This window comes from Elaeis guineensis, chromosome 5 (assembly GCF_000442705.2).
Source record: "Elaeis guineensis isolate ETL-2024a chromosome 5, EG11, whole genome shotgun sequence".
NCBI classification, from domain to species: domain Eukaryota; kingdom Viridiplantae; phylum Streptophyta; class Magnoliopsida; order Arecales; family Arecaceae; genus Elaeis; species Elaeis guineensis.
In genome coordinates this window covers 7462074-7489990 of record NC_025997.2, presented here as the reverse complement: position 1 = coordinate 7489990, position 27917 = coordinate 7462074, and the positions used below count along the sequence as shown (strand labels likewise).

General features: G+C 36.7%; 1 protein-coding gene and 1 pseudogene across 1 annotated transcript in view; both read right to left on the bottom strand.

Moving 5' to 3' along the window:
- Positions 1-2545: 2545 nt before the first annotated feature.
- On the bottom strand, positions 2546-5809 carry LOC105044750 (laccase-3-like; annotated as a pseudogene).
- A 1374-nt stretch (positions 5810-7183) lies between these two features.
- The window catches only part of LOC105045080 (N-terminal acetyltransferase B complex auxiliary subunit NAA25), a 37658-nt gene continuing 16924 nt past the window's right edge, over positions 7184-27917 (bottom strand). Inside the window, 12 exon segments of the mRNA XM_073257304.1 lie at positions 7184-8170; positions 9639-9896; positions 22796-22836; positions 23080-23175; positions 23178-23217; positions 23315-23431; positions 23868-24059; positions 24182-24272; positions 24815-24857; positions 24860-24890; positions 27320-27357; positions 27360-27449. Of these exon segments, the coding sequence (XP_073113405.1) occupies positions 7478-8170; positions 9639-9896; positions 22796-22836; positions 23080-23175; positions 23178-23217; positions 23315-23431; positions 23868-24059; positions 24182-24272; positions 24815-24857; positions 24860-24890; positions 27320-27357; positions 27360-27449 (1730 nt within the window). The 3' untranslated portion in view covers positions 7184-7477.

The window sequence follows — 27917 nt, the reverse complement described above, 5'->3', positions numbered from 1 at the left end:
CATCAAAGAGAAATATATACTGGACTAGGACTTCTTCGGTTGGTTGGTCTTGTGCTGCTTTTACTGATGATGTCAATGATTTTAAGTAAACTGGGAAGTCAATATATGCTTCTGTCATCCTTCAACAATTCTGATGGTTTTTGTTCAGCTTACCTGTTTTGGCACTCTACCAATATACTCCGGGCAAAGGCTTTTTACTCTTCACAGTAATGTTTGTAATCCTACTGATAATTCTCAACTTTCTTGGATGCAGCTCATTGATCCCTGCAGTAATTTTTGGGGTTTGCGTAATACTTATACTCCAGGCGGTTTGTTCTCTTGGTTGGGATACTCAGTGTAAAGTTTCTCTGCTAACAAAATCTACACCTTTTGGACATGATGTATTAGTTACAATTACTGTTCCTGTTGTTCTGTTTTTACTTCTTCAACATAGCCCATTTGTACTAATGCTGATGGTTGTACTGGGGCTATGTTCAGATATTCTATATACTGTTTACACTTCTGAATAAATTTCTTAACCAAAAAAAAAAAAAAAAGAGAGAGAGAGGAAGTGACGAGGGCATCGAGGGAAGGAACAACACATCAAGATGGAAGGAGAGGCAGAAGAGGTAGCAGGAGGAGAAAAGAGGATGGGAGGAGACCAGGGACCGAAGGATAAGACGAACACAGGTGGGATGGAAGAGTCACGAGGAGAAAAGAGGGAAAACTTTCTCAATGAAATGCCTGGAAGTGGAAGCAACCAGATAGCAGTCACCTAGGGCTAGAGAGATAGATTGTGGAAGCTAGAACATGATTTTATTTCATGGCACATAAGAAATCCTTAATAAGAAATTTAGTTCTAATCCACGGCGGCGATGATGAGAAAAAAATAGGTTGAACTTTTATTCCCAAGCATATAACCGAATAACGCGACGACAAATATGGGGTCTCCATCCTTTAGGGTTCAAATAAGATCCCATGGAAGGTGCTATACTTAACAAGTGTTGGATAAATGTTATTTTCAAGTTGTCAAAAGAGAGGAGATCCTAGAGTCCTCATATTCTCTCACTTTTATAGCCATCTTTGAGATTTTAAAATTAATTGCATCGATATCTTTACTTTTGAGTTGCCATTTGCCAATGATAGATCTCTTGATCATCACTTCACTCGTTGAAATGCTTAGTACAACACTATTATTATATTAATACTCTATTACTTAATTAGAAGTGAGGAGAAAGTCTTCATTCTATCCTTCCCTCTGGTTGTCATAGCGGCATAGCCTATTCGATTATTTATTATTTTTTGATATTTTTAAGGTTTAAGATGATGGAACAACCTAATGCCAAATGGTTGTATTAATGCCTATGACAGTCACCATGAGATGCAGGCCAGCAGACTATAAATCACACAATAATCAACCTACTCGTTAAGACATGAAGTATAAGGAGAGCCAAGCATCAGCATGAGAAGCTGGAGTGCATAAATGGTTGCACTGATTGATCAAACGGAAAACATTTGCGCCTCCTTTTGAGTTCATGATATTAAATCATGGTTACACCGATTGCAATAGTCCTTGTGACAGCTTAGTGACCAATTTTATTTTATACATCATGGCTTAAAAAGGCATCATCATATGATGGGATTAACAATAAGTATTTGATCATTTTACTGCTTATTAAACTAGATCAACTCACAAGATTCATAAGTAATTAATTACAAGATTCTTAAATAATTAAAGCATAATTCAAGGAACTACTAAATAAATTTTTTAATGATATATTCCTTATAAGTATTGCAATTTTGCCAATTATATATGAAACTTATAACCTAGAACCAACAAGATATATAAATGTTGATTTAGAGATCTGAGGCTTCAAATATGCATCCCATGATGAAACCGTTTCCAATCTCTACATGGATCTTGCAAGTTCAAAATTCCTTAATGATTAAAGTTTTGCTTTAAGAAGTTGAGTAGAAAAAAATCCTAGACGATCCATTAAGGATTTGTGGATAATATTTTTGTTAGATATTCTATATAACTCTTATAGATTCCGTCTTTCCTAGCCCCAATGCGGTAAAAAATCGACTAAATTTTTGGATCCTCTGGTTAGGTTCTGTTTTGATTAGGAGAACATGAATGACCTATTTTGGATATTGCTGTTTAGATTTCAAAAGAAATTTCAGATTTTTAGGCTTTTTATATCTTGTTTTTCTGTTTTTCCTGTTCTTAATGGTAAACGACTGTAAGTTCTCAGGAATTTACCACAAAAAATTCCTGTAAGCTTACAGTCGTTCCATTACCACAAAAAAATTTATCAATTATGACTTCTGACAATTTAAACAGGTAACTTAGATGGTGTTCAATATATCTGGATTGCTTCAAATTAATGTAGTCAAGTTTGATCCTGATGGTTCTTATTTTTCCTTCTCAACTTTTGCATCCAAAAATGTGAAACAACTCCAGATTTTTGGGGTGTTGGAAATACTACCCTGCTGACTTATATACTGGAGGAATTTTGAACCTGACTGCTTAAAACTGAATCAGATGCACAGAGTCGTGGCAATTGGCAATTGTGAATCAAATTCAGGAATTCAATTGTTCCTTCTCATAAGGTATCTAAAATACAACATCCAAACCAGAAGAACAACAAAGAAAAGGTAACACAACACAAGAACAAGTAGTCCTCTACGGTAGAGGCTTTCTTAAAGTTCTCTCAGCACTTGGGGAGGTCAGCTGGAGGGGGCTCCAGAGACTGGAGCTCTCCAACTCCATTCTCCACCAGGAATGCCATTGCCAAGCCCCAAGTCAAATGGACATCCAGATGGCAGTGCACCAGCCACACCCCCGGATTGTTGGCGACGAACCGGATGACGGCCCATCCGTTCACCGGCACGCCGACCGTGTTCTTCAGCGGCGGATCCACCAGGTTGAACTTAGCGGTGTCGGTCCGGGGATCGAAGTTTCCGAAACCTTGTGCCAGAATGTAGAATTGATAACCATGGATATGCATGGGATGCTCCTCGCCGGCGAAGATGTTGGTGCCCTGCATCACCAGCTGCACCACTGATCCATACTTGAGTGGATATAACTTGGTCCCTCGAGCCGGTTGCTGGAGGGCACGGCTAATATTTTTAGCTGTGTAATCGAATTGGACGGGTGGGAATGCTGGAAAGTCCGTAGTGAACACTCCATTCTTGTGTTGGTAGTAGGCCTCAAGTATGGAATAGCGCGGGAAGGTGAAGGAGACGTTGTTCATGCTGGCGCCAAACCGGGTGTTATTGGGCCCCCCGCATTGCTTCCCACGTGGGCAGTTGAATAGGCCCAGGCCCACGGTGAAGAAGAGGTGCTCGTCGACCGGGCCGGGAAGATTTACAGGATGTGGGCTTCTGATGCCGGCGTCGTAGGCGGCGGCCGTGGCGGTGTCGTTGAAGGCCGGAAGGACAGGGAATTTTGGAGGGGTCTTTGGTTGGATCTCGGTCGTGGGGCAGTTACTGTTGTATTCGAGGATGGCGGTGGTGGTGGTGTTGTCGAAAGGGACGCCTTGCGCGGTGGCGAAGGCCCGAGCGGCCATGTAGTAGCGGCCAGGAGGCTGGTCGGTGGTGACGAGGACGTCTGTGGTCTCGCCAGGGCCCATTTTGAGCACCGAGGTGGTGAATGGCTTGGTGTAGGCAGCGTCGGCGGCGACCACGGTCATCTTGTGGCCAGCGATGGAGAAGAAGAGCTCGTTGTTGAGGGCGGCATTGACGATCCGGAGGAGGTTGGTTTCGCCGGAGGCTACTGGAATGACCGTCGTGTCTGAATTCGAACATTTGCGATCAAAATTTTAGTCTAGTGTTCTCAAAGTCTTTTCAATGGAACTGAGGTTGATAAGAAGCTAGAACCATTTCTCCATAATAGTTTCATACTATATTGCTCGTGATGAGTGGTTAAATATGAAAGAAAATGTTAGCATACCTTTGCTGAGCAGTTATAAAGATCGCCGGGCTGGCCGTTGATTAGGAAAGCATCAGAAATATTTGGAGCAGCTCCAGTCTTCAGTGCTTGTCTCAAAACATCAATCGGATTCCTATTCCACCATTCTCCTGTTCATCATGATATTATTAGTTTTATTATTTGTTTCATCATCACTAGTGCAGCAAAATTGAGTTTCTTCTTTTTTTCTTTGGAACAACAGTTGGTGAAATATAAATCAATTCTTAGATAGAGATGGATTAATAACTCATGTGGAACACTCGAAGAAACACCTCCCTTGGGTGAAATACAAATTCCATTTCCACTGCAGCTCTGCTTGCTCCTGATAAATTAAGCTCTTTATTTTCATGCATACAAACCTCCAAGTATTTTAGTTATTATGTATTGCATGATCTATATGACTAATTAACTATTGTAGGGTGAAACAGTTGCTCATGAATGAAATATTGTTAGGGATTTATATAAGAAAAAGAAAACCCTGAGTATCTATTTTAACATTTTGGAAACACCAAGGTCAAAAACCATCATATTATACGTATCATTTCTTAGTCTGACCCTTTCTCTCCCCTTTTTATTTTATTTTATTTTATTTTTCCTTCTTCGATACGATTCTCTTGATCCTATCGGGAAGCAAGTCTTCAGAATAAGCCAGCTCCTATAGGCACCATCTGAATTAGAGTAGAGGACTAAATTAACTAGCTTTTACGGATGGCAACAAGATCGGGACGGATGTAAGTTAGATCAAAGATGAATCAACCTAGACCTGATCTTTTTATTAAACAGTTCAAAAATTTATAAGTGAATAAGTAACTCTATCCCATCTACAATAGATTGAATCAAGTTAAACAGATTGAGCGTTGCCACCCATCTTGGAGGAACCCTTCTGTCCATAGCACCTTGACTTTTGCCTTCTCACTCTTCCTGCGGTGTGTGTTCGTGTGTTGAGAAGGAGAGATGGTCGGTACCAAGTATAACTGGGATTTCTTTGTTGGGCTTAGGAAACGGATAGTTGGAACCCTCTTTGGGATGGATGATTAGCGCTCCATGCACGGTGGCCCTGAGCCAGGAGCTGTGAGCATGCCACCACAGTGTCCCTTCTTGGTTCTCGATTGTGAACCGGTATGTGTAGCTTCCCCCGGGCATTATTGGACACTGAGTCAAATACTCCGGCCCGTCAGCCCATCCTGTCCTGTTCTGATGGACTCCATGCCTGAAAAAAATGCAAAAAACCAAAACAAGAGAAACATCAAGAACATGAAGAATAGCTCTTCATAATCTTGTTTGTGCTATTGCTTTCGCGCACTCTCGAAGGATTTCTTCTGTCCCGACTACAAGTAGATCAGCTTTATTTCATGATATGTGCATGCATGCATGCATGCGTGCGTGCATGGTATACATGGTTAACGTGACATGGTATCTGCATGTTGTATCCGTACGAATGTTTGCATGTCCATGTGAAATTAGTACTTACCAGTGTAGCGTGATGTTGTATTTGGCTCGGTTCACGGCGTTAATCACGAGCGTGTCACCATTTCTAACCTCCAGGGTTGGTCCTGGGTACTGGCCATTCACCGTAATGATTTTGTGGGTCTTGCACAGCCTCTTCACTGGCGTGTCTTGGATCTGTTGAAATCCAATTCAAAGGAGAGCATGAGTCCATCAACAAGAAGATAAGATCACAAAATAAGACTGGTAAGAGAGAAGACATACGACAAAATCATAATAGTGAACTTTGGCATTCGTATAATTGAATACAAAACAGAGACACAGCAGAATGCAAAAGAACCAGCATGATTTGGCAGCATGCATATGAGCCTCCATTTCGTGAGTACGTCCTCTACGTTTGTTGTTTGGAAGATCCAAGGTGGTGATGCAATAGAAGGGAGGGGGTTCTGTTATATATATAGAGAGAGAGGCAAAAAAAGTGAGTGGGGTTGTTTGAGGTTGGAATATTAGGTTTTGATTGGGGAGACTACCATCTATTTTTTAAGTTGGTAGTCAACCTGCTAGGCACTCCCCGAATTCAACTTTGTGGGAGTTGTTGCACACACTAAACTATTTACTGGGGCGGTTGAAGGTTTCCACAAATCTATTACCAAATTAGGGCACTTCTTAGAAAACACATAACTGCCGTCTTTTATCTTTTATTAATATTAGACTAGATTTGTTTTCATATGATATAAGGTTTTTTTTTTTCTAAAAAAAAAATATGTCCGTCGAGTCCGGCATACATTGTTGACCCATTCTTGATTAGTCTAAGTTTCTGGGTTATTTGGTTATTCAATATAGTATCCCCGGGTTTGAATCCCTTCGATGCTAATTACTCGACACGAAGAAAGGTTGTTAAGCTTGACGTACATCATCGATCCATTCCCTATCAATTTAAGATTTTGGGGTTGGTCGGTTATCCATACGTGAACCTCTCAAAATCCAGACCCTACATTCCTTGAAAAGGGACAAGCACTGGCTTGCTCTTTCGACTACTTGGACAAGTCCACCAGTCAGAATGTTTTATGATTGAAAACAAAAGAAGACCCATCTTTCATGTAGTTAGGTTCCTAAAAGATGGCATATCGGCTGAGGCATGGTTGGGGTTGTTAGCAGACGGGATGCATCTGTTCCAGAGCACATATTAGTTTTATTTGACTTGTTCATTGCCAGTTTGAAAACAAAACGAGTTCCAAGACCGTCCGAAGCCTCTGAACTCCCATATCCATATCCCTCTCTTCTCTGGCATTTTCTAATGTTGAATGAAAGATATCAGGTGGACTCATCGAATCCGCCATCTGGCAAGAAACCTGAATGTGAACGAATATCCACTCCACTACGACTCTAAATCAACTTGAAGAATGTGGCATCGCGATATGATCCACCGAGACCAAAATTGCGTCACCCGTTGCAGGAGCAGATGCCAGGGGTCAGCAGTCCACACGTTAATCTGGTTTGAAATATAAGATTGCGACAGCTATCGTCACCTCATTGACTTGGTGCATTCGACAAGGTCACCAGCCCAATTACAGTGACAATTAACGAAACGATCTGAACAATTCAGAGTTGAATATTCTCATATAATATTCTAGTAGTAAAAGATTCAAACCTAATCACTGGCACCTCGATAAGTACCTTTCTGGTGAGGCGAAGGTTGAAGAAATGCAACTAATTTTTAGCTGTTCCACAAAGCTAGACTCAAAAAAGTGAGCCCAGGTTTGACAACAGATACGCACGCATAGATGGATGTTATCACCAGAGGCGAGTTCTTATATTGAAACCTGAAATTTACGATTTATTCATTGTACCCACCTCTGTCGTCACAACGGGGAGGTATACCCCCAGCAGGAAAAAGTATTGAAAAAAAAAAAAAAAAAAAATGAAATCAAAATTCTCACTGCGAAGGTGCAAAGCATGGAGGTCGATACCGATAGCCATTCAGCGGGAACCTCTCCTACCAAACACCAGAACAGAACCGAATGCATGCAGAAAACCCTGATGGTGCGCCACCTGATGGTCCTGCCATAATTCTCTTCCCTACACTGACTGCTTCAACGACTCCAACAGCTTCAACTTCGAACCACATATGTGATGGAAACATGATAGCAATTTATTTTGTGCCTCTCCTATTTTTCTCACTGCATTGGCAGAATTCCATGACTGTAGAGCTCTGGATATCCTATCACCAAGTTCAGAGTTGTCTGCAGATGCACTCTCTTCTAAAATCTGGAGCACACAGCCGGGCCCCTCCTCACAGTCCCTCAATTGCACATGAGACAATAGAATATCCAAATTTCGATCTTCGGGCTTATTGATTTGATCATCTACCCATTTTTGGATCCCTTGTATTGCATTGCTTAAACACTGAATTGAATCATATATTGCCTGCAAGTGGGGTGAGTTCATTTGATCCACCGCACCACCTTTCTTTTTCTTCTTTCCAGATGGAACCGTTGCTTTTATACACGACTGGATTATTAGAATGTGCCAAGCAAAAGATTCTGTTACCAATTGCACCAGAACTGGAACAATGCTTCCAGGACTTGTCAGCATCAGTTGTGCCTGCATCAACAGCTCAGTGATGCAACTCTTGACCAATATTTTTACAACGTGCCATGATCCTAGACTGCATCCATCTTCATTAACAAGCCCAGGGTGACGGGAGCACAAATTCCATGCATTGACAAAAATGGCGAAATTTATCCAGCTGACAATGTCTGAACCAAAATCCTGTCATAATTGCAAGTTGATTTAACAATTCACCAGAACCAAACTACAGCACTCCACTGATAAAACTCATAAAGAAATGATAAAGCATGCCATCAAAAAGATATCTAGTCCAACACTAATGTTACACCCCACCAGCCTCCCGTGCAAAAAACAAACAACAGTAAAATTTATAAAAAAAAAAAACAAGGGAAAAAAGAAAGAACTACGATGTTCATGGCTAGGAAAATATTACATTAAGATCCTTGAACGAGTAAGGCTGCTTCTGTAAGATGGAACAGAAACGGCTTTACTCATGATTCCCGACCTAATTAGAGCAAATAGAACATATTTTTCCTATAATTAAAACGGGAAACAAGCTCCTGACGGAAGTGCATCTTCATACTGACATATAACCCAAGTGCTTTGTGTGGCTAGTCATGATAGCCAGGCCGTGAATGCCCAAAAAGTTTGTTTCCAAAATCCTCATCAAATCTAGATCCTGAACCAGTCCCTTATTTTATTTTTTAACTTTTAAGAATACAAAAGTTGGTTTTCATATAAATAGCTGAACTTTGTAATGTTTATAAATACTTTGGTGCAATTTATAATAAATTAAGATGTTTGCTATAAACATCTTGATAAACTTTGAAATTAAATACAGATACCTATAGTTTCCTTTTGGATACACACACACCACGCACACGCACGCACGCACGCAACTAGTGCCTTCTATTATTTAAATTTTAAGAAATATAAAGGTTGGTTTTTCATATAAATAGCGGAACATTGTGATGTTTACCAATACTTTGGTGCAATAACATTAGACATTTTCAACTAACATCTTCAAAATTACATATATATATATATATCTACAAGTTTCTTTTGGATATATACGCACACATGTACATATATACATACATACATACATCCATACATACATACATATATAACTAGTTCCCTACCTTTTATTATTAAACTTTTAAGAAATATAAAGGTTGCTTTTTCATATAAATAGCTGAACTTCGTAATGTTTATAAATTCTTTGGTGCAATTTATTATAAAAAAAGACATTATATCAATTACCATCTTGATCAATTTCGAAACTACATACAGATACCTATGGTTTCCTTTTGGGGTGGATGGGTGGGTGTGTGTGTGTGTGTGTTTGTTCGTTCATGCACATTTATGAAAAACTATGAACCCAACCATCTGCGCATGCCTCTGACCATCCATTCATGATTAAAAGCAAAAACATTAAAATTTCATGCCCTCAACCTTTCATGGACCTTATCCATCCAACAACTAGCCATGATGCAACAAGTGTTACTAAATCTAGCAGATTATAAAGCACAGTAGAGGTACTGCTGTGAATAATGAACATCCTGACCCATTTATGACATATTAGGCAATATCCTTCTATTTTCTAAAATTTTAAAATACCAAAGGTATAGAGCAATGTAAGACAAAAGTAATCCAAATGGGTAAATACCTTGAAGGGCTTTTGCCCCTTCGCTATCCCAAGAATCACATCAATTGCATCATCAAAAGGAAGACCAATGTTACTTGCATATCTCTCCAGCAGACACTTCATTTCAACGATGACCGTTGTAGAACCATTAGTCTCAAGATTTTCCTTCAGAGAAGAAGAAGAGGACCAGATTGATAGATAAACTAATCGGGGAATAAGGGATTTTGTCTCAATATGTTTTCACGCAATCCATTCCTTCTCACCCACTTTGTGCCGATACTGGACAAAAGTTCTAAAAATATCAATGAAAAGAAACTAAAACTTGAACAAGGCAGTTTATTCACAGCAAAGCACTGGTTGAAACTTTTGACAACTAATTACTGAAGCATATTTATGGATGATCAACAAAAGAATTAATACTTGAGCAAAATTAAATACAATTTCTTTTCTTTGAGAGGAAAAGCCATTACAATTTTATTCATCATTATTGTTTTTCATATTTTTCTCTTGCATATTATTCTCAGTATGACAATTGTTTAGCTTGTGTGCACATGTCAACTCATCCACTAACCACTTGACATGTATGTGCATATTATTCTCCAGCCACTGAAGAGAACCTTTATTTGTGAGATCACAACTACATGAAAACCATGACAAACAACACATTTTAAGCATTTTTGTAGAGATGTTTTTTTTTCCTACATCATTTTTTCAATTATTACATATTGTTTTTTTGTCAAGCCTATGATTCTGTTGAGGGGTGGAAGCTGGTCCTCATAGTTTGCCTTTCGATTAGCATCTCCACATCCTATTGAGGTTAAAATACTTGGTCAAACTTATGCTGTCACGCCCCAAATCCGGGACATAACACGACCATGCTACCGAGGGATGGAACTCACGATAACACGAAGCCAATTCATCTAAAAATCCGTCAAATAAAAAAGATTCAATTCTATTATTCATCAAATAATCGAATCAATATGGGTTCAGAGCATCTAAATCCAAAAGTAAGTACTAACCCGAATCTCAACATTCATGAATAACTACAAATCCATGATTATAAAATAAATTAAACTTCTGTTGCCAAATTTTTTCAGCTTGCGATGCCGATCTTCAAGCTTGGATTCCTTTTGCCGATCCTAACCTTATTTCTCTGTTCAAACAAAAGAAAACAAAAAGAATATGAGCTACACTAGCCCAGTAAGTAGAACTTACGCTTCCTTATCGGATCAACCATAAGTTTTTTTTTTTTTTTATGATATGCAATATTTAGAAAATAGCAGGTAATATAAAATAAAGCATTTCATAGAGCATATAACAAAACAGGTTATAAATTCATCATGCATGTATAAATCATGTATATTTCACAATCATGAATTGTAAATCATTTTCATCATGTATTCATGTCATGTTTCAAAACATTGCTCACAGATATTCGTGCTAAGGTCACTATTATACCCGTGACAGGGTCATGTTTCTTAATCGACAGAGTTCTTAATTCATGTGCCAACTTTATACCCGCTGGCAGGGCCATGTTTCGTGTGGATGCTAGCTCCAGATGTCGACCTTCCCGAAGGGATTCATTCATAGCCATCTGAGAGCCTTTGAAATCATTATATCTTTTTCTTAAAGCATACATATACATAGATGGAAAAACAATGAAATTCCTGCTTCATAATCATGCTATTTTTATAAGACATATTTATGAAATTAATGCTCATAATCAAACATGCTTTTTCATATCACATATGCCGATCTTTATTTTATGAAAATTATGATTTCATCAATAGCAATTCTTTTCATAAAAACATGATCATTTAAAAAAATAAATAATGAGCATAAGATCCACTTACCTCTTTCATCTTAGATCTTCAGACTTCGTAAGAAGAATCAGCTAATCCTATTTAAAATATCAAATCATTATCAAATTCTATTCCATAAATATAATAAGATTAAATCATAAGGAAAAGAGGACCATTGATCAGATGTGTCGGACCATCTAGATACCAGGGTAATTTAGGATCTTTTATCTGAGAGTCAGATTCAAGTGACTTGATTAAGAAATCGTGAGGCACAGATCGAATTAAAGTCAAGATCAATCAATAGGGTTCTTTAATAATAAATTTGAAAGATCTTTGATACGATCAGATGAGGTTGACATACAGCACGGATATCAAAGCAACTTCAGATCATCTTGTTAGAGTCAATATAAGCTTCTAAAGGATGAAGGCATGACTTGATACAGGATTCATAGATCTTTTTAGAGAGAGAAAGTCAGTCATGAGAAAGAAAGTAGAGAGAGAAAGTGGAGAGAGAATCTTCGTATCCTTCAAAAGTGACAATCATGATTGAGATCATCAGAGGTTATATCAGGATGACTTAATATAGATTAACTATGATCGATGTTATCAATTTCGAAGAAGGATCGGATCAAGATCTAATCTACTGCACGAATTTCGGAGCAGTCTCAGATCATCATATTTTCATCTCAAGTTTCTCCTAGGGTCTGTGATGCAATCAGAGAGAGAAAATGACCTTAGAGAGACAAAATCCATAATGAGAGAGAAAGGTCTAGAGAGAGAAAATAGGAAGAAAATTTAGAGAGAGAAAATGTAGAGAGAAAGTAGAGAGAGAAAGTCTAATTCTAGAGAGAGAAACACTTAAGAGAGAGATGAGAAAAACTTTCTCACATATATTTTTTTTTATTATATATATATATATTTTTTTCTTTTTCTTTTTTCCTTTTTCTTTTCTTTTCTTTTTCCTTTTTCTTTTCTTTTCTTTTCTTCTTCTTCTTCTTTCCTTTTCCCGCGGCCTCCCTTGGCTGAAACAGGGGAAGACCGTGAGGTCCCCCCTCGGTGGCTCGGGCTCCGATGGCTTGGCCGGAGATTCGGCAGCGACCGGCGATGGGGTTCGGCCGGCAGTGGCCAGCAGCGGACGGCCGACGGCAAGGTTCGGCCGGGGAGAAACAAAAAGAGATCGGAAAACAGGGGAATCATCTTGTTCATGGATTTTCCGACGATCCTGACGGCCGGAGAGGGTGCACGAAGCCGTGGAAAAGAGAGGAAAGAAGAGAGGAAGGAGAAGACGGGTTTACCTCCGACTCCGGTGAGGTCTCCGGCGAGTATTTGAGATGAACACGATGAGGACATCCGCGGCTTCAACAGAAAAATTCGAGAAAAATAAAAGAAAAATCCGGTGCTCGTCATGACCAACCTTAGAGGGAAGGAGAGGAGGTTTTATAGGGTGTAGGGGAGGTCGAATCTGCCTCGGATTCAACCTCTCCACCGGTGATTTGGGTGGAAGAAGACTCCCAGCGGGAGTCTTCTTCATTCTTTTTTTTTTTTTTTTTGTAATGCTTTGGGCTTTTTGGGCTGATTTGGGCCGGGGTGTTACATTCTCCCCCCTTCAAATAATTTCGTCCTCGAAATTAAGTTATGTTGTTTGAGATATATTCTAAAGTATACATTCTTCATGTCATTCTCAAGCTTACAATAATGTCTTATATATTATTATTTCTCATGATCTTGTTATAATAAAATTATTTGAAATTTCAAATTCATCTCCTCTTATTGATTTCTCAACTTTTTGAAGAACTATAATATTTTGGACTTGTATTAATATACCACCGTTATTTGTCTAATACATTCCACTCAAATTCATAATTATCTCAGACTACCCTTGATAGAAAAATAAATAAAGATCAAACATCGGGCACTCTTCACAATCATCGATTTCTTTCTTCACTTGATCTTCCAACAAATTTTATATATAGACTCTCATCTTAAGAAAAATCTCAATCTTCTATATCAGTTCAAGTAACAATATTAAATTTAAAAAAAAATATGAGATCTATGTCAAGACATTCTAAGTTTGAACTAATATCAGAATTATCAAGCTGTTAATAAACTTGAGATATCTAGAATTTCTTGGCATTATCTACAATGAAGCAACCTACTGACAAGATTATCCGGCTATGATCGGATTAGATCAAAATCTGTAGCATCCTTTCATTATCAATAAAATCCTTCCTTATTTGCAACTAATGTATTTCATCTAATATCTTTTGATTTAAAAGATTAATATTTCTAATCAATTTAATCCACCATGCTTTGCTGTGCACTCTGATATTAATTTATCAAATTATATAAATCTATCAAAGATAAAAATATTCTTATATGTTAGATCAATCCAGGATAAATCCAACCTTCAAATTTCATATAAGACTTACGGTAAAATTTTAAGTTTCTTTATCTTTACTACCTTTGGGTATAGCATATTAAATCTTGATCCACTTTCTATGTTTGAAATTATTGTATAAGTTTCATCATTCTTCAAGAATCCAACATATCTAGAATCAATCGGAGTTAACCTTAGATTTACCTTACAATCATTTAGATGATTTCTAAATTAATCTTCCTTTTTAAAAGAATTAATTCTAACTTGACAAACTAGAAGAACTCAAGCCAGCATCCTTAAGTAGAATCAACTTGATTATTTCTTATAGAACTCCCTTCATCACAACCCTTAATATTAATCAATAAATCTATACAAAATCTTGTCCCTTGTATAAGTCATTCAAAATTTAACATTAGCAAGATGTCTTAATTTAATTTTAAAAAAAAAAAATCCAAACTTGACTTGAATAATTAATATACTTCACCATCTTCAACAATCACAAAAAAAATTAAAAAAAAATCTAATCCAAAGATAGTAATATGAATTATTAAAGATTTCATCATAACCTGTATATCATACTCTTGACAAAATAATAATAATTTTTTTTTAATTTAACAATATCAAAATACTTTTGATCCACTTAGAAAAGTAAGCTTTTGACTTAAAGGATCAAGGAATCCTATTCAGAATATGATATTTTGAGTAACCAAAGATTTCACCATGATGTGTATCTCATATTCTTATAATAAAATTCAAGTATATTTTTTCATCTAAGATTGAGTTTCATATATGACCTCTTATGGGTTCAGTGTTCAAAAAATATTTCTCTCATATGATGTAATTTCTTCTTAGACCATACCCTAATTAACTTTCTTTGATAAGTCCAAATTCATAATGCTCAGACAATTATCATCGAAATTAAAAAAAAAATTATCATGATCTTCAATCATATAAGTTTTACATTCCAAAATCCTCTAGTATACTCAACATAACTTATCAATACCTCCCACTTATTCCAAGGTCAACTCTTTTCATACTTAGGTCAACCTTACTAATTGAATCTAAGATATAACTCATCAATTTTATTATAGATATCAGATGCCACTTATACATAAATTTCATCTTAATATCTATTGATTCGAAATCTAAATATTGAATCTTCTCTTTTTTTTTATATATTTATCATGTTCCTCATGATCATAACCTAAGTTTAAATATCACTAAAGTCATAATTTCAAATAATTATAATCTTAAGCTTATATACCACTTAAATCATATTCTCTAATGATCATCACCTAAACTATAATATCATTCTATTACATCCTTAATGATTATAATCTTAAACTCTGATATTATCTATCATACTCTATTGATTATAATCTCAAAGTTTTGATATCATTTATATGACAATCCCTAATGACCTTAAACTTGAGCTCTAGTACTATTCTGTCATATCCTAATCACTTATATCATTGTCTCCAAATGAACGTAACCTAAGCTCTAAGCTCAGATGCCACTCTGTCACATCCTACTGATCTTACATAAAGTTTTAATATCTCTTCATAATCTCTAGTGATCTTAAACCTAAGCTTTGATATTATTTTATCACATCCAAATCATTTATATTGTAATCTCCAATGATCATAATCTAAGCTCTGATATCACTCTGTAATATTCTAATCACTTATATCATAATCCCCAATGATCATATCCTAAGCTCTGATACCATAAAATGTCATGCCCCAAATCTGAGACATAACACGGCCATACTACCGAGGGATGGAACCCACGATAACACGAAGCCAATTCATCTAAAAATCTATCAAATAAAAAAGATTCAATTCTATTATTCATCAAATAATCGAACCAATATGGGTTCAGAGCATCTAAATCCAAAAGTAAGTACTAACCCGAATCTCAACATTCATGAATAACTACAAATCCATGATTATAAAATAAATTAAACTTCTGTTGTCAAATTTTTTCAGCTTGCTATGCCGATCTTTAAGCTTGGATTCCTTTTGCCGATCCTAACCTTATTTCTCTGTTCAAACAAAAAGAAAACAAAAAGAATATGAGCTACACTAGCCCAGTAAGTAGAACTTGCGCTTCCTTATCGGATCAACCATAAGTTTTTTTTTTTATGATATGCAATATTTAGAAAATAGCAGGTAATATAAAATAAAGCATTTCATAGAGCATATAACAAAACAGGTTATAAATTCATCATGCATGTATAAATCATGTATATTTCATAATCATGAATCGTAAATCATTTTCATCATGTATTCATGTCATGTTTCAAAACATTGCTCACAGATATTCGTGCTAAGGTCATTATTATACCCGTGACAGGGCCATGTTTCTTAATCGACAGAGTTCTTAATTCATGTGCCAACTTTATACCCGCTGGCAGGGCCATGTTTCATGTGGATGCTAGCTCCGGATGTCGACCTTCCTGAAGAGATTCATTCATAGCCATCTGAGAGCCTTTGAAATCATTATATCTTTTTCTTAAAGCATACATATACATAGATGGAAAAACAATGAAATTCCTGCTTCATAATCATGCTATTTTCATAAGACATATTCATGAAATTAATGCTCATAATCAAACATGCTTTTTCATATCACATATGCCGATCCTTATTTTATGAAAAATTATGATTTCATCAATAGCAATTCTTTTCATAAAAACATGATCATTTAAAAAAATAAATAAGGAGCATAAGATCCACTTACCTCTTTCATCTTAGATCTTCAGACTTCGTAAGAAGAATCAGCTAATCCTATTTAAAATATCAAATCATTATCAAATTCTATTCCATAAATATAATAAGATTAAATCATAAGGAAAGAAGACCGTTGACCGGATGTGTCGGACCATCTAGATACCAGGACAATTTAGGATCTTTTATCTGAGAGTCAGATTCAAGTGACTTAATCAAGAAATCGTGAGGCACAGATCGAATTAAAGTCAAGATCAATCAATAGGGTTCTTTAATAATAAATTTGAAAGATCTTTGATACGATCAGATAAGGTTGACATACAGCACGGATATCAAAGCAACTTCAGATCATCTTGTTAGAGTCAATATAAGCTTCTAAAAGATGAAGGCATGACTTGATACAGGATTCATAGACCTTTTTTAGAGAGAGAAAGTCAGTCATGAGAGAGAAAGTAGAGAGAGAAAGTGGAGAGAGAATCTTCGTATCCTTCAAAAGTGACAATCATGATTGAGATCATCAGAGATTATATCAGGATGACTTAATATGGATGAACCATGATCGATGTTATCAATTTCGAAGAAGGATCGGATCAAGATCTAATCTACTGCACGAATTTTGGAGCAGTCTCAGATCATCATATTTTCATCTCAAGTTTCTCTTAGGGTCTGTGATGCAATTAGAGAGAGAAAATGATCTTAGAGAGACAAAATCCATAATGAGAGAGAAAGGTCTAGAGAGAGAAAATAGGAAGAAAATTTAGAGAGAGAAAATGTAGAGAGAAAGTAGAAAGAGAAAGTCTAATTCTAGAGAGAGAAAGACTTAAGAGAGAGATGAGAAAAACTTTCTCTCACATATATTTTTTTTTATTATATATATATATATATTTTTTTTTCATTTTCTTTTTCCTTTTTCTTTTCTTTTCTTTTCTTCTTCTTCTTCTTTCTTCTTTCCTTTTCCCACGGCCTCCCTTGGCTGAAATAGGGGAAGACCGTGAGGTCCCCCCTCGGTGGCTCGGGCTCCGGTGGCTTGGCCGGAGATTCGGCAGCGACCGGCGATGGGGTTCGGCCGGCAGTGGCCAGCAGCGGACGGCCGACGGCAAGGTTCGGTCGGGGAGAAACAAAAAGAGATCGGAAAACAGGGGAATCATCTTGTTCATGGATTTTTCGGCGATCCTGACGGCCGGAGAGGGTGCACGAAGCCGTGGAAAAGAGAGGAAAGAAGAGAGGAAGGAGAAGACGGGTTTACCTCCGACTCCGGTGAGGTCTCCGACGAGTATTTGAGATGAACACGATGAGGACATCCGCGGCTTCAACGGAAAAATTCGAAAAAAATAAAAGAAAAATCCGGTGCTCGTCGTGACCAACCTTAGAGGGAAGGAGAGGGGGTTTTATAGGGTGTAGGGGAGGTCGAATCCGCCTCGGATTCAACCTCTCCACCGGTGATTTGGGTGGAAGAAGACTCCCAGCGGGAGTCTTCTTCATTCTTTTTTTTTTTTTTTTGTAATGCTTTGGGCTTTTTGGGCTGATTTGGGCCGGGGTGTTACATATGCATTCTGAAAATTTTGTCTCGACTTCCATTTAGCTCTTAGTTCCGCTCTCATTCCTGACCCTTCAAAATAATGCAAGCGCCTCTGCTTAAAGAAGCTTACTAAGATGTTTAGTGCCCACAGAGGAATATTTATGCTGAATCTATAAAGTAGTGTAGATTAACACCAGATAAAGAGAAATGTGTTGGGGGCGTTAATCATGAAACTGCTTTAACCAACAAATCCATGTAATTCTGGCTTTCCGATGGTCGTAAATTATGATTTATTTTAATTGATCCATACCAACTTCATTCTTTATCATAATTCTTCATTTTCTTTCTACCCATTTGCTAGCTAATCCAAACTACCTTTCCTTTCTACACAGCTTTCTCTTGATGCAGACACTAATCCATGCAAAAAAGCAGTCCTTTTTATTGCCCAACTTTCAAACTCATTATTGTATCAATATGCCTATCACAAACCACATCAAAAAAACGATGCATTCATTATGTTTAAAGTTTCTAAGATATCATCTCTTTATCTGTCCCACCTTCGAAATGCTAGAGCTAAGATGATTACAATAAATTCATACTGACATTCAAGTATTCAACATCATTTTCTTTCCCCCTTAAGAGACAAAAGAACTATAGTCCCTTTTTGACAGATATCTACTCGTCAGCAACTTTGATCAAGCAACAGTACCATTCATGGATATTCTGTTGCGCTTACTCTTCAAGACCATATGTACCAAAGCACACTCAATCCCAATTCGATAGTCACCCTTGCTCTCACGATATCAATTAATACTACATGCACAAACAACAGAGTTTAAGACCTCAAGGCTTATGAAAATTCACATACATGTAGGATGCACAAATAATAACGGATCAGACCCACTAGTACCATTGCAGCTACTTTCTCACTCTTGTAGATAGAAGCTCAGTTCAGCCAGTGTCGCAATAGGGCCAGTGAAATGCCCAGAAAATGGTATTGGACTGAGCGCCTCTCACAGGGATTAATTTTAGTGTTGTGTGGTAAGAATCTCCACAAAGGATTTACTTTATTTGATAAATACATAAATCATATATAATTCGTCACTCCCCACAAACCCATATTTTTAGACATACAAATAAACCAACAACAATATTTTCTGATCACAGAAGGATTCCCAACTTACCTATAGAGGACCTAGGACTCTAACTTTCATTATTGACTCAAAATTGGAGTCTTAAGCAACCAAAAACTCTATTATATTAAATATATCCACTTTTCTGGTGAAAGATAACTAAGACTTCCTATAAGATAGCAAATCTAGATTTCTGTAGAATCCTGCATAAAAGATCATTAACTTTTCCAGGTCACAAACCTAATTCTAACCCAACCTAGACCCAAGGTAGGACCTTCAAATGACAGTCTTATTTGTACTAGGTCCGGAACTCCCTGGTACAATAACCGAAACTTGATAGAAAGATAGTAGGAAATTAAGAAATAACTAACCTATTTCCTAAAAGCCTAAGTAGAAGACTCCTAAGACCCAACCAAGAGAGAAAAACAATTGGAAATAAAACTCAAAAATGAAATAGGTAACTAGAACCTAAATTTCACTTAAATTACATCATATGAACATCTTATGACTAGCTGTTTCAGGGACAAGCACGCTGTTTTGTTTTTAAGTCTCTTGGTAGATTCAGTTCACAAAAAAAAAAAAAAAAGTGAGGCTGCAGGAAGAGAATGAGGTTCCCATTTATTTTTTGCTGATTCTCATTATTCATGGAGTACTTTCTAGTCTATTTGGGGCATGCTTTAGAGAGAGAGAGAGAGAGGCAGTGGTGTAAATCCAACCTTAAAGAATTGAACCTACAATAGTAGTGATCTAATTTGACTTACCGAACTAGGGGGTAAAAATCAGAATTAGAACCAAGATTTGCCATACCAGACCGAACCGATCGGTATGGGGCATGCCGTGCCCCATACTACACCAATTTAGTAGTGGTATGCGGCACAGGGGATGTACTATCACTCAGTATACTGAATCGGCCCCACACTAACACAATAACAAGTTGGTACCAATACGGGGCCTGATACTGACACTATGAACCTTGATTAGAACTTTCAGATGGCTAAAAATCAGCTAGCACCAAACAGCCAACTTGCAGAAACCGATACAACACCATCTTATCGCTTCATTTTCTAACAATAAACTTGACTAAAATAATTTAAGGAACATACTCATATCTCTACACTGTTGTGGCTGGGTTTCAAGTTATTTACTGAAAAAATGATAGAGATTGAAGAAACTACAATATTTTTCGAATGATATGTTAAAAGGTGTTTGCTTAAAAACTTGTCATTTATCCTTTCGAACAAAATAGAAGATACTTTTATCTTTGTAATGTTTTAAATTGAAGAATTTGAACTTTTTGAAAACCATGCAATAAAAATTTTAAAGGGATATGGATTGGATTCGAAGCAATCTTCAGCTATTTTTTTAGAAATAATCAATTGTCAGATATTAGGCAGAAAAAAGAATTTCACCTTTTCTTTTTATGCCTAGTACCTGAGCATTTACTATAAGTGATGCATGCTCCTGCAATGAGCCATGATTGCATATAACTGATATTAATTTTTCAGAAAAAAAATATGAAGTCAGAGAAATACATTACATGGTAAAGTTGGCGATTTTTCCATTAAACAATCATTTCCATTAAAGAATTTGGGAAGCTAGAGGCAGACTATAAGCAAAATATAAAGCATGCCATGAGTGGAGAGATGAGAAAAGTTCTTTCAGAAGGAACCCAACTGCAGAAAGAGAGGTGATAGCTATGGTCATTGGGTGTTAGGTCGAGATTTGAAAATCGAGATGGTGAGAGGAAGAGGGTAACAAAATTGTTCAGTTGCATAAAGAATCTGCTGGTCTCTATATCCAAGTTTCCTTAAGATTTAGAACAGTAAAAAATCGAAAAAGATTCAGGTGAGTTTAGTTTAAAAAATAACACCTATCCACTAAGTTTCCATAGGTTTTAGAATCATGAAAAGAAAATCTTGAAAGAGATTTTAATTAATAATATTATTGTTACTTTGTGATATCTCATAAGTCCATAAGCTGTCAGAAATGGGGAGTACTTTTTGAATCCAAACAGGAGCCAAGCAATGTAGATTGCCTTGCGGTCTTAACTGTTCTAAAAATGATGGCTGCATTGAGATGCTCTAGACATTAATCCTACTTAGAAAATATAGCCCTAAAAATTAATACAGAATTATAAGAGAATATAAATTAGCTGATCTACTCTGGAAAGAACTAACACAATAAACCTAAATAAGTTTACTTTCTACCTTCCAAACCCTCAAGCCCTTTGGTTTGCCATAAATACACGATCATCCACTTTGGTTGCATTAGGCAAAGGAAAAGTGGTTCAACTAAAAATAGTGATGTATAAACCTGGAAGCATCCTATAGAATTTGATAGAAACTCTCTCTCAGCCGTACCAAAGGCAGAACGGCATGGTTCCGTTGCTCAATCTGAGAAGCTAGTGAGGGCAGCGGAGAGGGAAACGGGGAGAGAGGAAAAGAGGGAGAAAGAGAGAGGGAGGGAGGGGGTGGCAGAGAGAGGGAGAGATAGGCGGAGGGAGGGGGGCCTTTCCAGGCCGTCTCTCCTCTATGGCTGCCAACTTCACTTCTTCTTCTTCTTCTTCTTTGTTTTGGAAAAAAGGGGCCTGAAGCCCTTGTTTTGTTTCAAAAAAGGGGCTCCACCCCTATTCGAGCATCATGGAGGAGAGGGGCTTCGAAAGCCCTCTCCTCTCTCCTCCCTCCCCCCCTCTCTCTGCTGCCCCCTCCTCTTTCTCCCTTCCTCCCTCTCTCCCTCCTCCCCCGTTTGATATGTGTCGGAACAGTATGATATAATACTGTACCATACCGCCAGCCTATCAGCATAGGTGCCAATTTGGGTACTATGGACCTTGGTTCAGAGGATTGAATATATCAAGAGACTCGATATATTTTACATGGATATGGTCATCGTTTTATTTTAACTTTTTCGAAATATCAGTGGGAGCACCACTATTAATTTGTTCAAGCTGACTGTTTTGTGATGAAGATTTGATAATAAAGAAAGCAATCAATTTGTTTAAATTTTCTTTTTTAATATTCAGAAGGTAAAATATGAGTTCCATAGTCTTTCATGTTTCTTCTTTTTTTGACAAGTCATTTTCTTGTTCTTTTCTCGCTTGATTAAAATTTACCTCACTATGGAGCATAATCATGGTTTACCTATAAAACAAAACTATAAACTCACCACTCACATAACAAGAACAAAATCTTGACCAGTCACACAACAAGAAAGTTATAAAATCAGAAAATCAGAAGCATGCTATCTCCATTGGTTGAATAAAACAAAATATTAGCAGGGTAAGTTATATTAATATTTCTAGAGTTTCTTCTTTTCATGTTGGGTTTTCGCATTGGTCAAAAAACACCAAGTTTTTGAACACGTGCTGTAATCAAATTACTATTGATAGATAATTAACAGATGTGTAAGGGAAGATCAATGATCTGTACATAAGAAAACTGAAAATACATCTGTAAAGTGCGAAGATCAACGATCTGTACATAAGAACACGAAAATACATCTGGACAGATAGATCAAGTCATATGTAATTCGTAAAATGCAACAGAATATATTTATAAAGATTTTTATATACAACAACTTCTGGAACAAAAAAGGGATAAACTATCATTAAAAACATACCGATTTTTCTCTGAGGCATGCAGATCCTTCTTCAAATGATTCTGTAAAATGAAAATCAAGCAGTTAAGAATCCATTAATAAGCGCATAAATCCATCTCCAACCCAAAATGACAAGCATATGCGCATGCACATGAGCATGTGTGCAGATATAGTCACTCACATGGCCTATCAGATATGCATCATTCTCATGAAGAAAATCAGCAAGTTCAATGCAGCTCCTAGTAAACCAGAAATGCCATACATAATAGAGTAAACGTCATCAGAGCAGAGATAGCATTCCTAACCTGAAAGGTAATTTATATCAAGAGTAGGGGACCACCAAGGCCGTCCCTGGAGATATCCATTGAATGTCAAGGATTTCAGTTTATCCTCATTTGACATTCAAGCAATTGAATACCATAGTTTACATTTTCAAGAATGCCCTGCAGATAGAAGGAATTAACCTATTAGTTCATTTTATTCAGAAAATTAGCAAAATCAATGCAGAAGAAAAGGACAAAATGATGTAAAACATTTTACCTCTACTTCAAGATTATCTGCTTTCTGCTTCAATTGTAGGATAAAAGCTTCAAGCCGTGCCATCAAAAGCTGACCTGAGTGTTGTAAGCGCTTTTAGAATTTAACAAACTCAATTACCTGAACAGATATATGCTCACTGATCTTTGTAAGTATCTATTACTTGGCCACTGAGTATAAACATTCGCTCAGTTAACATCAATTTCTAACAGAAGCACTGAAAACCAGTTAACAATCAGCAGAAGATTTTTTATTCCAACCTAATTACATTTTTTAGAAAACCAGTACAATTATTTAAGAAGTTCCGCCAGAAAGGGTAAATCACATGCTGTAAACATTTCATGGGTTCATGCATATTAACTTCATGTTATAGGCACCTGATCTTGCCTGCCAAAAAAATATCATCTTATGCAAGCAAACCAACTGAACATCCATTAAACAACAACAATTGCAGGCATCACCATTATTTTAAAAAATCTTGCATATCTATCAGACTATCCCGACTCAGATGACACTATAAGGGTCTGAATATGCATGTGTACGTAAGTTTTCATACTTTTGAATAATTACGATGGTGATATGCAAGAAAGGTAAGATCAGCAGCTTCTCTCAAATGATCATCCATAAACTTCAAATACTCTTTCAGAAGATCAGCAGTTTCCTGCCAATGTGGTGATTTCAACATGTGGGTCAAGATGTGGTGGGAGTCCGTCTCCAGTTGAATATTTTTCAGCTCAAGAGTAAATACCTGCATAAGAAAATAAAACTCAGACAAGAAATAACAAACACCAGAATATAGTGATACCCTTATTCCTTGCACAAGAAAAGCAACTTGTTAAATGAATAAAATATCAGAACCAGCAGATCAACCATATGCTAAGTTTACCATTCATATGCTAATGGAAGAGCTCCCATGTGAGAATACAAATGCAGCAAAGGTACCTTGTACTGCCAGACGTCTCTGTTGAAACAACCAGATTGACAGTAATATAGTCAGTATTAAGGAAGCTCAAGAGAAATATATATTAAAAAAAAAAAAAACAGAATGTACAACAAATATAAAAGTGAAGGAACATCATATAAAAGTGAATCATCAAATTGAACAAATGTACAACAAATATAATTAACCATGTCCAATTTCAATGTTTGTAAACCCCCAATCCAGAAAATTCCTTTCACAAGCAAGCTCTTGAATAAGAAACTCAGAATTCTAACAGTAAATAATCTTATATGCCAATCAAAGAGATGCCATGGAACACTTTATACACCAGAACTATTTGATGTCTTCCCCAAAGGTGTGGATCGTAGGAAATAGGAACACTTAATCACCATACAGTTTAAGCTACACCCAATTATGAGATAACAGACAATTGTTAGCACAACATTCATGTGAATGTGCAATGCTTTTAATCCACATCGGAGAGGATGCTTGAAAAGCAGATATCAGTGGATTTGAGCAATCAAACTGAAGATACACAAAAATATGTGGTAGATCAAATTTACCTTCGGATATTCAGGCCAAATTCCAAAACCATAGTTGCTTCCGCAAATATCCCAGCTTCTTTGTACGCCAGAATAGCTGTATGGCTTAACCAAATTGAGATGAGTTCATTGACTAAGATATACTTTTAATAGCATTTTAATATAAAAGCAATATATGTGAGATATGGAACTTAAAAAATAAGGAAGCTAGAATCGTACAGAATTTGATAAATGAATCAAAAAATGATGACAAATACCAAGTTCAAAGGAGACAATAATTCACCTAACTAGAATAAAAGAAACCATCCTAGATATATCAGTGAGGACGACAAGGATGATGATTGTGATAAAGAGGAAGTATTATATCTTGTACAACATTAATCCTTGGCAGAACTAAATGATTCATATAGAAGCCAATACGCTCTCTAATACAGATCCTTGACTGTATGATGAGATTAATATCACTGCCTGCTGCTACTGTTTATGCCTCATAAGGCCAGAAAGTTATCAACAGCACTCAACATTTGTAATATTGGACAAAAGGTCAAGTCCATAGCCCTTAACAAATTTGGATTCAACAACAGTATAAACACAATTACATGATTGACAGATGAACTAGGGAAGGGGCATATGAATTTTATATGTTGTACAGCATTTAATTCTTGGAAGTTATATATAACATAAATAGAATCTTAATTTATATCATAAAAGAAGATCAGGAAAAAAAAAAAAGGGTTCTTGAGCTGAACATCCATGGCAGGCAATGGCAGTGGCCAGCGGAGGACTGTGGTGCACGGGGGGGGATATTAACCATCGCAATTTTCGATGGAAATAGGGGTGACTCGCCCCCGTTTCAACTGCATGGAGGGAGAGGGCTCTCCAGCATCCTCCCCAGCATTCCAACGGCCGCCCGGTCACTATCATCTCTCTCTCTCTCTCTCTCTCTCTCTCTAATTCACTCTATCCTATGCACCACAACCATCCACAACCCTCCAACCACCTTCCACAGCTTCCCCAACCTTTCCCTCCGCTTCCCTCCCTTTCACTCTCTCTTTTTCTCTCTTCCCTTTGGTGTTCCGGATTCCATGCCCGAACTGTACTTATAGGCCACCAATACGGTTCGGCACATCCTAAATCACCCAGTTCGGGTTGGTTCGGTGAATCATGCTAGAGATTTTTTTTTTTTTTTTTGAGGGGGGAGGGGGTAGCATTGGACCCAAGAGATTAATTAAATCCATGACACCAAGAGCATGCATTGCTTGTTGAGCATTGTGTATCTAAACCAAACGGCAAAGAAACACAAGGAGTGAAGACATATTGATATGTGAATCACCATGTAATCAATATTTAAATCCTTCAATATCAACATGCATTCATCATGTATTAATAACCATATGACTGCATCGACCTTCACATGTCATCAAGAAATTCATAAATAGAACTCAAAAACTTTCAATTCTTGATTCTTCAACCTATGATCATCTTTTGACTGCCAACGAACACCATATACTGGTCAAATTTCAATAATTCACATATTTCCTTTCCTAATAGGTAACTGTTGCCTAATACCACATTGCTGACATTTTATCACTGATTGTTAGACTTCCAGAATTGTTGCATAAATCTGGCCTTTAAAGCAAAAAGTGTTTCCATCTTTTGGTACATAATTTTGTCAGTCACAACTTTCTCACTTCAATTGATCATCTAAAAATGATGAAAATGCCAGTCTTAATGATTTCTCAGCATTAGATAGCAGGTATTTCTGAAGTGTGTCATTGCAATGTGGACTATCATTCTTAACCTTTTTGGACATATTTTTCATGTTTTAAGCAGTTTTCTCATACTTTAGCAATGATCTGAATCACAAGACGGCCATCCCAGTTCTCCCATAGAACTGGACGCACCTCCCCCACAGACTAAAATGTTCTATTACACAACCACTAATGCTAGTGAAAATTGGATTTTAAAAATTCCAGGAGTATGATTTTTCTTTTTGTTTGAGTTTTTGGTGCCATGGATTATTTGTTTATAAAGTAATTCAGATATCCCACCAAATTTTTTTAAAAAAATATTATGAAATCCAAACATTAATAATAGAGAGAAGAGGGGGGAGGTGTTGTGGAGAAGGCCATGCTCCCTCCCCACCTGTCCACACCAATACCACTGAATCCCAATAAGATAAATACAAAAAGCATGGGAGTGAGAAAAAGTATAGAACGGCTATCTCGATATGGGGTGTGTATCATACTGTACAAATTGGTAGCATACTGAAACGATTCTCATTACCAGTATTGCGGACCTTGGGTCAATACATAGCTATTTCACTCAACAATTAATTACAACCAATCATCTGGAATGGACTTGAACAACAAAACTCAAAAATCCCAATGTTTATCTAGTCTTAAAACAGTAAGTGCAGCATTTTACATGTTAATTGAAATAATTAATTAATGAATATAATTAAGTTGGTACGTACATATGTATGAATGCATATAGGTATGAAGAACATTGTAATCGAACTATTACCAGGACAAGAACATTGCTTGCCACAGATAACAGTTCTTCCCATGCATGTTTTCTTGAGGATCCAAGTCCCTTGAAAGTATGAGGTTGTTACAATACATCTCCACCATTCCTTTAGCAATACCGTCAAGTTCTGAGAACAACAATAAAGAAAATTAGAATACAGAGACCACACTAGATAATCTAATAAAATAATTAGATATGGAGTAAGTATCCAGTAAAGTATTGGACTAGTAATATGATGTAGCCAAATATCTGTAGCAGGGAACTCAAAATCAGAGTATGATAAAAAGCACTCCCATGTTAAGGCAAGCTGTCTTTCGAAAAGGAAAAGAAAAGGCAAACTAAGATCACATATGCCCCACAAGAATCAAACATTGCAGAATGCAATTTAATGGAGTCAGTTAGCTCATCGAACTAGGAGAAAGGAGAAATGACTAGGGAATGTACTATGCAACAATCTGAGAAATCAACCACAAACAGACTAAAGAACAATATTTATATCATCAGTTCGGTTAATTTGGATTTATAGAAAGACAAAATTTACAATAATCAAATTAAACACTAATAAAATTCAATAATTACATAAGTCGCTCTTAGT